Raw genomic sequence first — 13,235 nt, 5'->3', positions numbered from 1 at the left:
TTCTTCTACAGCTAGCAAGAAAAGAAAAACATTGACTTTGGAAACAAAACTCAACATTATTAAGGATTTTGAAGGCGGAACGAAAATTTGTGAGCTAGCAAAGAAGTTTGATCTAGAGGAATCCACAGTAAGAACAATCATAAAAGATAAAGAAAGACTTCCCTCTGCTGTGAAAAATGCCCAATCATTGAATTCTAGCATAATTCATAAACGTCATGGGATTATTGGTGAGATGGAAACAATGCTTAAATTATGGTGTGATAATCAAGTGAGAGTAAAAAATTGTCCAGTTGATCAAATGACAATATGTGGCCAAGCCAAGCTGATTTTTGAGAGGCTTAAAAGTAGAAGCTGGAGAAACGGCCAAAGAAGAAAATTTCGTGGACAGTAATGGTTGGTTCAACCGATTTAAAAATTGTTGTAACTGGCACAGCATTGTGGAGAGGCGGCAAGCACTGATAAAGAGGCTATGTCTTCTTTTCCTGAGACACTTAAGGCAATCATTGAGGAGGGTAGCTATAGCAGTCAAATCATATTTAATGTAGACGAGACCGGTTTGTTCTGGAAAAAGATGCCTAAGAGAACTTTCATCACACATGAAGAAAAAACTTTTCCTGGCTTTAAGGCTTCCAAAGACCAGTTGATAGTAATGCTTGGTGGAAATGCAGCTGATGATTGCAAGTTAAAACCTCTCTTAATTTATCGCTCCAAAAATCCAAGAGCTCTAAAAAAAATCTAAAGCTGGCCTGCCAGTGATTTGGAAGTCAAATTCTAAAGCTTGGGTGACAGCTTCTTTTTTGAAGACTGGTTTGGTCACCACTTCATACCTGAAGTTGAACGTTATTGCCAGTTTAAAAAAAAAATTCCGTTTAAAATTATGCTCATTATTGATAATGCACCTGGTCACCCTCCTGCAACTTGAATTGATTTTGATCCACGTGTAAAAGTTGTTTTCTTGCCTCCAAATAGAACCAGCTTACTTCAACTAGTGGACCAAGGAGTTATCAAAACATTCAAAGCGTACTACACACGGCATTCGTTTGCAAGTCTGAATGAAGCTGTGAGTCAAAATGAGCAACTATCTGTTAAAGAGTTTTGGAAATAGTTTAATGTTTTAGATGCTGTAAGGATTATCGGAGATTCTTGGGATGAAATTTCCCAAAAAACATTGAATGGTGTCTGGAAAAAACTTTGTCCATCCTTTTTTAAATGCGAAACGGAAATGTTGCCTGAAAACTGATCAAGTTGCTGAGGCAATAGAAGAGGTTGTCAACCTTGCCAGGCAATTAGATTTAGAAGTCGACAGTGAAGATGTCAGCGAGCTGTTAGACTCGCATAACAAGGAGCTTACAATTGACGAGCTCATAGAGATGCTTGAGCAAAGCGCTATTGAAGAGACTGAAACCTCACATCCAGTTCTACCAGAAAAGTGCATGACAATTGCAAACTTAATAGAAGGTCTCAGCTTAATTAAGAAAAGTTTACAGATTTTGGAGGACACAGATTTTAACGAGGAACGAATTATAGCCACAAGGCAAGGAATAAAAAAATCATTGGCTTGCTATGAAGAAATTTTGTGTGACAAGAAAAGGACATTATGCTGTCAGACGAATCTATTAGATTTTATGAAACCATCGACATAATAACTTTCTTTTTTTTATGTACGAAAAACTACAATTATGATTATATTTCTTAAAAAATATAGGTGTTTTTGTAAACCTTTGGTCCCAATTAACTAATATTTTGTATGCTTGTATATATAAATTGCATGCTAAATTATACCCCGAGTTACGCGAATTCGACTTACGCGTTTTTTGTTGGTCCCACCTACCGCATAACTTCGGGGTTTTATTGTGTGTGTGTATATATATATATATATATACATATATATATTCAATAAAATAAGATTTTTTTTTCTGAATTACACATTTCATTTTAATCTTCAAATTATACCGAGGGGAAAAAATTATATATTTTTTATTTTTATTTTTTTTATTTCAGTATAATTATACTGAGGGAAAAAAATTATATATATATATATATTTTTTATTTCAGTTTGAAGTAATTTGAAGATTAATTAATTAATTATAATTTGAAGATTAAAATGAAATGTGTAATTCAGAAAAAAAATGCCTGTAGAATGAAAAAAATCTATTATAACAGAGGTTGACCATACTAAACGTTCACTCCTTATTTAATATTTTTTATAATTTTTAAGTGTTAATATTGTAATTTTGGCAATATATTCTTCTTTGAGTGCCATCTCTTATTGGAGGTCAGTGACCACCTTGGGAAATTTTGAGTGATCCTCAGCCACTCTGAACTGTCCCTCAGAGCTCATGTCAGTTCGCTGTCTGATGTCTGCTAGCCAAGATTTTTTCATCTTCCTTTTTCTCTTCTTCCATATATCTTCCCTTTTATAATCAATCGAAGTATCTTATATTTTTCATTACGAAGTAGGTTACCAAGATATGCAGTTTTTTTTTTTTTTTTTCCCCTTTTTAGTAACTTAAAGTTTACATGATTTCCCCATTTGTACCATTACTTCTTGATCAGATGTTTTTGCTGTCCATGGGATTTTTAACATGTGTCTGTATAACCACATCTCAAAGGCTTAAAGTATTTTTATCGATGTTGTCTTCAAGGTCCAAGTTTCTGCACAGTACAGACCATACATAGCATTTAACCATGGGTACTTGGAGCTCTAAATTTAAATTGCAGTTACAGTGTTGATTTCACTAGGAGAAATTTTTTTCTTTCCATTTCAATTCTAACTTTTGTTTCCATTTCTGGATTGCATTCTTCATTTAACAAGCATCTGAGATATTTAAATTTTGTCACTCTTTTTATTTGTTTCGTTAGTGCTGAATTAAGAATTCCCGGGGCAGAACTGACTACTACTGGGTGTGTCCACAGGTGGTGGATCAGGGAACAACCTTCAGATATGGAGGCTAGCTGTGACATAAGCAAAGTAACCTGGCAAATAAGCAGCCATGGACCAACAGTGACTGAGCTATCAGGGCATGGGGGAGCAGAAGTGACAACCCTGTCTCACTTAAAACCCCACAAACCCAATGACAACTCGGTGACATGGCGAGTAGTGCTGCCATTAAATATCATCAGTCAGCTACCATTCAATTAGACAACATTACCACCAGTGATATTAACATCAAAAGAGGAGTGAGACCAGGATGCATGCTCTCACCACTCTTGTTCAATATATATGCAGAGGTAATCTTTAAAAAGGCATTGGAAGAATGTCCACAGGGAATCACAATAAATGGAAAGACTGTTAACAACCTATAAATATGTTTATAAATATAAACATCAACAAGACAAAATACATGGTCATCAGCAAACATCCAACTTCATCAATGAAACTGACACTCAATGGGAAAAATATCGATCAAGTGTCAAGATATAAATATCTTGGTTGCTGGCTTAATGAAAGGTAGGATCCTGAAATAGATATAAAGACAAGGATTGAAGTTGCATGGCAGTCCTTCATGAAAATGAGAACATTATTCTGTAATATAGACCTAAACAATCAGATATCGAATGATGAAATGCTACGTGTGGTCTATTCTTCTGTATGGAGTTGAAACATGGGCATTGAAGGCGACAACCATCAAGAAAATTGAAGCCTTTGAGATGTGGCTATACAGAAGAATGCTAAAGATATCATGGACAGAAAAAATTACCAATGAAGATGTCTTAAAATCCATTGGTAAAGCTAAAGATCTTGTACAAATAATCAAGAAACGAAAAACATCATATCTTGGCCACATCATGAGAAACAGCAAATACCAACTTCTACAAACTATTTTGGTAGGAAGAATTGATGGCAAAGGAACTAGAAGAAGAAAAAGAATATCATGGTTTGACAACATCAAGATGTGGACAGGAAAGAGCAGTACACAACTGCTCCGATTAATGTAAGAATGCTGTTTGTTCACCAAGATATTTGCTGACCTTCGATAGAAGATAGCACCATAAGAAGAATTAAGAATTGATTTCTTGCTTATGACCATGAATTTAGTTTTGGTGATATTTATTCTTAATCTCATTTAAAAATTTTTAAACATATTTAAAATTAATTAATTAATTTTTAATTAATACATATTAATTAAATGTCAGATTTATACTTATACTTATTTTTCCCACTCTTCTAATCTTAGGATTTTAAGCTGACATCACATAAGGATAACGATAAAAAACATTCATCTCATAAGAAAGAAAGAAAATATATATTGCACTGGATAGAAGCATTTGTGCAATATTTCTTAGAGAATTTTGAACCTTTCATTAAGCATATGTATGCCTGTCATGTAGCAAGAACCATTTTGGAAGTTTTAGGTGGTTATGAAGTCGAAAGTAAAATAACACAGAGCAAGAAGTGCAGAAAACAAAAAAAGAATTTGCAGCATGATTCAGATGGGAAGTATTTTGAAATTAACTTATTTACAAATATTAAGCTATGTTTTTTGCTTTGCTTATCAAACTAATGAAATTAATAAATAATTAATAAATTATACGTGATCTAATATGCTTAAACTGCCTTGTTAGAAGAGACCACCTAGGAACAATTGAATCTGAGTAATAATTAAAGTGAGATGTCTCTAACTCTCTTCTCCCCCAAATGGTAATATGGCACTAGAGCCTCCATAGCTGAGTCAGTATAGACAAATCCCTTTGGTTAGAAAGACCTGAGTTCGATTCCCGTCCATGAGGAACCTTCATCTGGTCTCTTTCGACTAAAGGTGAGTTAGCTGGTCTCATACAGAGGTAGGTTTTTTCGCCAGGAAACTCTGTTTTTCATCCCTCAGAACAGATAAACCGGCCCTGTGAATACACACTGGTCTACAGTCATAAAATGCATACTTAATCTCTTATTAGGAGTGCTCAACCCATCCTAAATGACAGGGGAAGAAGGGGGAATGCCATACAAAATAAATAAAATAGTATGGCACTTGTACCACTGTGCAGAGTTAAGAATGAAAAATGTCTTATCTTTTTCCTTCCCAATTTTTTATTTCATGAAACACTTTCAAAGTCATGAGTGCCATCTTGTCCCAGAATTGGTTTTTGAGTGTCATCATCATTTATTCATGTATGAGTAGAGAATTATATACAGAAATATTCACATAGTAGAAAGTGAGACAGGTCTGTTTTGAGCATACAACTTTAAAATAGTTGTTCTACAGACAAGCCAGTAGATAGTTTACTGGACTAAACTTAACCCCCTAACCGAGTAGATGAGATACTCAGAGAATTTAGGATTTTTCTTGGATCAAAATTTTATTGGCATTCTGCCTTTTGTTATGTAATTATCTTCTCTGTATTAATCCCTTATTGGCAGTTGTAGAGCCACTAACAGATGAAGTCTAATGGAGAGACCTTTGTGTCACTTGACTTACCATGTTATTTGGAATTTCCTTCATTGTCCTTTGATATTTGAACTTTTTGTGTCACAATTTATTTATTGTCTGTTCCCAAAGATAAAAATGAATTTCACATGTGTGAAAATAATCAATCCTGTAATAACAACAAATCAGCCTTTGCAATGAATTTATTTAGTAGTACTGAATTTTCTTTTATTTTTCAAATCAGTGCAGTTGAACAAGACAATTTATGTTCTTTAATTTTACTGACAATATTTCAAAAATTATTTTGTGCAATTTTCAAATGCTTGCATTAAAAATTATTGTTAAATATTTATATATTTTTTCAAATAACATTTATTAAAATAAACAAATTTTTATTATAAAATATTTACATGTTTACACAAGAATATTATTTAATTTGCCAAATATTTCAGTCTGAATATTACAGACCATCTTCAGTGGCTACATAGGAATAGTTTTGAAAAACAAGGTGGAATATGAACAATTGAACATTCACAAATAGAACGAGCCGCGTGATGTCATATTACTAAGTATTAAAAGAGTAAACATTTTTTTATCAGAGTCATGATTAAATTAAAGATATTAATTCAGAAATTCATGTAATAATCTTAAATAACATTAGACTAATATAGGAAATTTAAAGAAGAAAAAAATAAAATAAATAAAAAATAATGTGTTATCCTGATTAAACTTTCCCAAATTTTTGATACAGATATACAGTCATTATGATTCAAGTTAGGACGTTGAAGTAAAGCCTCTACACTTTCTTTAAATAAATGTTCAAATTTATAGCGACATCTGTGTAGTAGGGAAGTCTTGGACCAAAGGATGTTGTTGCTTGTTTCTATTCCGTGCTGAGCTAATCCAGATTTCTTGGGTTTGTTGTGTTGAATGGATGATTGATGCTCTTGAATTCTTTTTTCTATAGAGTGTCTAATTTGTCCAAAGTAGGAAAGATTACAGTTACAAGGAACTTGATACACACCAGGTAGATACATAGTTGAGCGTTTATCTTTAGAAGAAGGAAAATGGGTGGATAATTTGTTAATAGGTGTATAAGTTGCTGTTAAATCATATTTCTTCAGAATTCTTGAAATTGGTTCCAGAAATGTAAGGAATTGGAACTCGACGTATTGAATCTTTGCTGTTTTGTGTTGGATTGTAAGAATCGAAAAGATGTGTACTCTTTTCGGAGAAGCCATTTAGTTTCATGTGATGTTTGATAGTCGAAAGTTCTTTCTGTAATAAATGAGAAGTTTAACAATTAATTTTGGCTCGTCGGATTAAACATTTTATGATTCCTGTTTTTTGACAAGGATGATGGGCGATTCTTTGAGAATATAGCGACCTGTGAAAGTTGGTTTTCTGTAAACTTTTGTTGTAAGAATACCTGAAGGTGAACGGATGAGGAGGATGTCTAAAATTGATAACTCGTTGTCTTTTTCAATCTCCATGGTAAACTTTATATGAGGATGTAAGGAATTGATACTGCTTAAAGGCCATATAGCAAAGATGTCATCTATATATCTTACCCAAAAGGATGGTTGAGGGAATATAGATGAGAACAGGACTTCTAGATGTTCCAAATAAAAGTTGGCTAGAGCAGGAGAGAGTGGACTTCCCATGGCTGTTCCTTCCACTTGGTCGTAAAATTTGTTTTGACATAAGAAATATCCAGAGTGCATTACGAAATCAAATAACTTTATAATGTCTTGTGGGAAGATGTTAGCAAGTAATTCTAAAGTCTCTTTGAGAGGTACATTCGTATATAAAGATTCTATAATCAAAGCTAACCATAAGATCTGTAGGAATCTGGATTAGCTCAGCACGGAATAGAAACAAGTATAGCATCACCTGCATAGAGTAAAGAGCTGAAATTAACATCTCCAATTTTGAAATCAGGTTTAATACACTTTCCTTCATAATGTGATACATATAAATAACAGAGGGGATAATGTACATCCTTGTCTGACTCTAGATTTAACATAAAACCATCTTCCTGTATGTCTTTCAATTCTAACTGCTGACTTACAACTTAAATAAAGACTAATTATTAATGCTCCATTGACACCATTCAACTGTAGTACTTTGAACAGCTTCTCTCTTGGCACCCTGTCATATGCCTTTTCCAGATCTACAAAACTTAAATACAGATCTTTGTTATATTCCTTCAGTTTCTCAACTGTTTGTCATAACATGAAAATTTGATCCTGACAGCCTCTATTTGGCATGAATCCAGCTTGTTCTTCACCAAGCTTCTCTTCCACGATCCTTCTCAACTGTTTCTCAAGTATACTTGATTTTACTATATCTAATATACTATAAGATTGAATAAATCTTGAGCACTCAGTAGAAAAAGAACTCTGTAATTCTCACATTGTTTTATTTCCCTTTTTATATATGGGTACTATGAGAGCTCTACTCCATTCATCTGGAGTAGAGCTCTCATAGTACTCTCTGTCCAGGCCTTCTGAACTATGCAGTGCATCCACTGTAAGACTTTTATACCTCCATACTTGAGCATTTCAGGTTGAATATCATCTACTCCCACTGCCTTTCCACATCTCAGGCTTTTGATGGCTTTTTCTACTTCAAGTATGGATATATATTCTATTCCTGATTACATATCTGTTGACTGTTTTTTACTACTGTGCTGTCATCACTGCTTGTTTCATTTAGCAATTTTTCGAAGTAATTACTCTATACATCAAGGATATCTTTTTCTCCAGTTTTCATGTCACCTTTTATCATCTCTAACTCCTTTTTCAGCACTCTTTCCTCTATTTCTGAGCTTCTTCAACAACCTCCAGAATATCTTTCCATCTTCTTGATATTTAGTTTCTATGTTCATACCAAAGTCGTCCCATGGCTTTTGTTTAGCCCGTTTTACACAGTGCTTAGCTTTCTTGCATTTGTCTTTGTATTCTCTAAGAGCACAAGGTGACTTATTTGCCAGGAACTTTTGAACTTCTTTTTCTTCACTGCCTCTTTAACTTCCTGTGTCTGCCATGGGGTTCTGATTTTTCTATCCTTGCAGACAACCTCACCACATTGATTGATTCAACCTCTCTGGCTGAATCAATCAGTGTTTTCTTCAGGATTTGCCACTGACTCTCCGAGGTTTGGTTCCTATTCTCAAACTCTTTCATTTTTTCTTGAATAATGTTTGTGTATTTTAGTCTACAGTTTACATCTGAGAGCTGCTCAAGACTAAATGGTGATCATTTCCAATTTCAGTGGGTATAGATATGTAATTAAATGTTACATAATTAAAAAAAAAACAAAAATATTAAATACCCCAAAAAAATCCAAAAAAATATTAAAACTAAACCTCTGAAAAATATTAAAACCAATTAACCCCCCCCTTCCTTCATAACAGAGATTACTCTAAATCTATCACCATTCCTTATATCCAGGGTACATCTGCAAATCTAACAAAAATCCTAAGAAAATATGACCTCACAAATTGTTACAAACCACATAAGAAATTGGCAACTCTTATCCCCTCCACCAAGGACTAGCCACTTCCCCTAGAGTATACCAGGGCTCTTGCAGTTGCAAACTGTCCTACTACGGCCAAACAGGCAGGACAGCCAATATGAGGATATCCAAACACAAGGGCTACATCCCGTTTCACCAATATAGCCACTCAGGACTTGCTGACCATGCATTGGACACCTACTACAGAATATGCTGGAAGAAGGTCACTTTATTACACTGCAGCAAGTACAAGTATGAAAGATTATTCCTGTAATCAGCCTCAGCTCTGAAAAACTTCTCAAACCTCAACAAATTTGGGTGCATGAGACTACCCCAAATTTGGGAAGCTTGCATTCTAAGAACATCAGCCCAACAGCCAAGACAACCCAATTTAGATCGCTAGGGGATGGGGAGGGCACCTTTGGGACTCTAAGACCGACTTCAGTTGCCTTTCTTCAGCCTTATTTGCTTAGTGTGAGTGCCTGCCTGCATGCACATATCATTGTTTTGTGATCCCTGAAGGTGGCAATGTAACATTACTGAAATATAGGTAGTTATTAAATCAATAACTACCTATATTTTTAATTAATATTCTAGTATATATTTTTCATGAAAAATTAAAAGCTAGATCTATAGATGTAATTAATTAATTCTAAAAATTATGAACAGTTAACAGTAATCACTTCCCAAAACTTAGAGATATGCATACACTTTGTCTGATTAAGATTAGGACAGTGCTGTTAATTGTTTATAATATTTTAATCAATTAATTATACATCTAAACAACAAACAGAACGGTAAACAACAATCGTTTTCTTTTTACATGGTGAATTTGAATGCATGAGTGAAGGTTATCGACCCAATATAGGAAAGTGGTAAGTTCATTTTCAGAATGAGGTCAAACAGCAAAAACTTCATTGATGTAATAAAACCAGAGAGGGTTGAGGATGAATGGATGAGAACAAGGTATCGTCCAGATGGTTCAAAAAATAATATGCCAAAGGTGGAGACAGGGAGCTACCCTTGATAGTGCCTTCAATCTGTTTATTTTTTCAGCTGAAATAGAAAGAGAGAGAGACTATTTTGTTGTCTGGAGCTCATGTAATTTATATTTCTTAAGTTTTTCTTTGATACAGAACGAACTTTGAGAGGTTAAAAAGATTTAGCATCTAATATTCACTCTATTTTAGATCTTGAAAAAAAGGATTTCAGGAACTTTAGATGGCAAATTACTGGATATTGTTCTACATGTTTCCAAACAATCATTAACCTGCTTTTATGTGAAAGACATTCATAATATGAATAATATGACTCATTATTTAAGCAAAAATTTTCCTGCTGACAACATTTCTACTAACAACTGGTTTATTAATATTTCTGGATGCCTGTTGTATGATGCTGTTGTACCTAAATTAATTCCATATCATTTTTTTCCCCCCATATCAAACACAATCTGTTGGGACTTTCAAGGGAAGATGATGATAAACTAAGCTTTGAAGTTTCTGATTCACTCTTTAGAAGCAAATTACTTCCATGTAATTTACCTACTGCTGAATTCCGTGCACTGCTTTCATTAAAACAAAAGAACCATATATCTGTTTTGAAAGCGTATAAGGAAAAGCTGTAGTAATAATGGATAAGGCCAACTATGAGAGGGAGATAGTGTTTTCTCATCTGAACATCTAAAGATCCATGCCAATTGCTTATGCCAACAGTCACCTAAATGCTATGCAAAACATATGCTTCATTCAGCAAATGTATAGAACCCATTGTTTTGTATAGCACAATGCATGCTGCATGTATACATTCAAACATGTTGCTTGTATGGCTGCTCTTATCTCCAGATTTTTATTTTTCATAATTTAAAAATTACTATGGTGAATCTTCAAATTTTATTCTTTTCATTTAGTTTCTAGTATTCTTACCTTATGTTAGGATATTGACATAGATTGTGATTGTTTCAGTGATACTTGTGCCATAAGGTTTCACAAATTAACATAAGGAAAAGAGTGAATAATATATTTATTAGCTATTCATTTCAATCTGAAAATTACAGGTCATCAGCAGCAGCCATGGGCAGCTGAATACAAAGTAGAACACAAAAATAGATTATTTAAAACAGCAAGATCTGTGATGTTTAAACACCAATGAATAACAGAGGATATATAGTATTATTATTAAAATTAAAAAACAAATCTAATGATGTGGGATCAGAATAATGCCCTCCCAAATTTTTAGATAATGGGAGATGGTTTTTCCAATTCAGGTTCAGATGGTGGAGTAAAACTTTGGCGCTTTCTTTAAATAAATGTTTGAAGTTATGGTGTCAACAATGGAGTAAGTGCAGTTTAGACAATTGGATATCAATTCTATGCGCAAGACCTGTAATTCATTTGTGTTCTTCTATGCATAACATTATGCACCTATTACTGATTTAAATAATCCATTGTTTATGCTTAATTTTGTATTCAACTGCCTGATGGCCTGTAATTTTCTGGTTGATGAAATATTTGACTTAAATATATTATTCACTCTTTTCTTGTGTTAATTTGTGACATATTTCTCCTGTCTTGTTCCATAATTTCATTCTTTGAGGTTTTCTTCAGAAATAGACATCATTGACAGCATGGACAGGGATTGAAATAAATATACGAAGAAAGAATCCTTTTTGATCCTGAGGCAATTATTCTGGAGAGAAAAGAAATATTTTTTGAAAATGTTACTGTCCTACTGAAACAAATGATGCTTTGGTTCTAAGTTATCTTTTAGGATTTAATCCAGAGGAGCAAACTTTTTTTGCTCCAGTAAATCCTTTCAGTTCCGAGCAAAAAATTTTACTTTCATGCTCTATCTGAAAGAAATACATTTATATTATATTTGACTATTCAGGATTAATTTAAGAATTACGATATTATATTCATTGACTATTCAGGATTAATTTAAGAATTACGATAGGGAGAAAAAGACACAAAAATAGTCTTTATTTATTGTTATTATTAACAAGGAAAAAGAATATCGATAATTTGAGTTTAGTGAAATACAAAATGGAAATAAACGTTTTATTTATAAAGAAAATATAAGGTGTGTGTGTGTGTGTGTGTGTGTGTGTGGTTTTTCATGGATTTTAAACACAACTTAATTTAAAGGAGGGTGTGAGGAGAAGATTCTTTGCCTGGAGAGTGGTTAGTGAGTGGAATGCATTGTCTGAGTGTTGTGAATGTAGACACATTGAATCATTTAAAGCATGGCTGGATCAGCATTGTGTGCATAGTGTATACCACCCACAGTGAGTCTCTGACTCCATGGAGGTTGATGATGATAATAATAATAGACTGATAGTGCAAAACTATTCAGCTCTATACAATATTACAAATGCTATGAAAACGAAGCACTACTTGCACAGAAAAAAAATAAACTGTAAAAAAATATCCCAGCTTCTAAACATGATCCAAGTTCACACCGTGCATTGTCAGATGAAGTTTCACGAAATTCAACTAATAAACTTTCGAGTAGAGTTGGTATAGTAGAAGTGGTGCTTTCAGTTGACATTGATGCAGAAGAATTTGATTTGTTTGAAGGACCAGGAACACACAGTAAGATGGATGCAAGTGATTAAGCTTCTTCTTCCACTTCATCTGGTTTGCATTGTTCTCGATGCTCACAAATTTCCTTGCAATCTCTTTGAGCATGTTTTTTGCTGTCTGTTCACAATCATGGGATATAATACATTTGAACCTTGGGTCTAAATATAAGCTACCCCAAAATAGTTTATTTTCTAACAAATTGGATTGCATCTTTCCATGGTGTTGACTAAACTTTTTGTCAAGATGTTATCCTTACTGTAAGTGTCTTAGTTTCATTTCCATCCAATGTTTACATAAATTGCCAACAGTCATACTTGGTGTCTGAAGAACTGTAATGTCTCTTATAAGCTTGAAAACCTCTAAAAATTATACCCAAAATGATAAGATTTGCTCATTGACTAAAATGCAATTAATGAAAAATTTAGTGTTAAAAAGTCTTATCTAATATGGCTTGTTTAGAACCAAATCTTTTCAAACTGTTTTGGATGGTTGGAATCCAAAGCTTTCTAGCCCATTTCTCAGCAAATTTCGATATTCTCACTGAAGGTTTTTCTTTAATTAGATCCTATACAACAAGGTGAGAGAGAGTGTGTGTGTTTCACACCGAACTGATTAAACCTCATTGCATAAATGTATATACATTTCATGGGAATGAAATTCAAGTGAATGAAAATAAAGAAATTCAATTTCTTTATTTTTCCAATTTATCACCAGTTTGATGTTTTTAAGAAAAAGGTGGATGGCTGAAATCACATCGTCAGTAGTT

At 33.5% G+C, this 13,235-nt stretch overlaps 1 protein-coding gene across 1 annotated transcript in view; it reads left to right on the top strand.

The window, feature by feature from the left end:
* Positions 1 to 13,235, top strand: part of LOC150096623 (nucleolar protein 9) — a 212,533-nt gene that overhangs the window by 47,686 nt on the left and 151,612 nt on the right. The window contains exon 3 of the mRNA XM_090408340.1: positions 4,179 to 4,438. Within this exon, the coding sequence (XP_090264466.1) occupies positions 4,179 to 4,438 (260 nt within the window). The remainder of the gene's footprint in view (positions 1 to 4,178; positions 4,439 to 13,235) is intronic.

Source organism: Typopeltis vanoorti, chromosome 18 (genome assembly GCF_054136105.1).
Source record: "Typopeltis vanoorti isolate ZY-2024b chromosome 18, IOZ_Tvanoo_1.0, whole genome shotgun sequence".
In the NCBI taxonomy this organism is placed as follows: domain Eukaryota; kingdom Metazoa; phylum Arthropoda; class Arachnida; order Uropygi; family Thelyphonidae; genus Typopeltis; species Typopeltis vanoorti.
The sequence above is the reverse complement of the archived record's forward strand: the minus strand, read 5'-3'. Positions and strand labels throughout refer to the sequence as shown.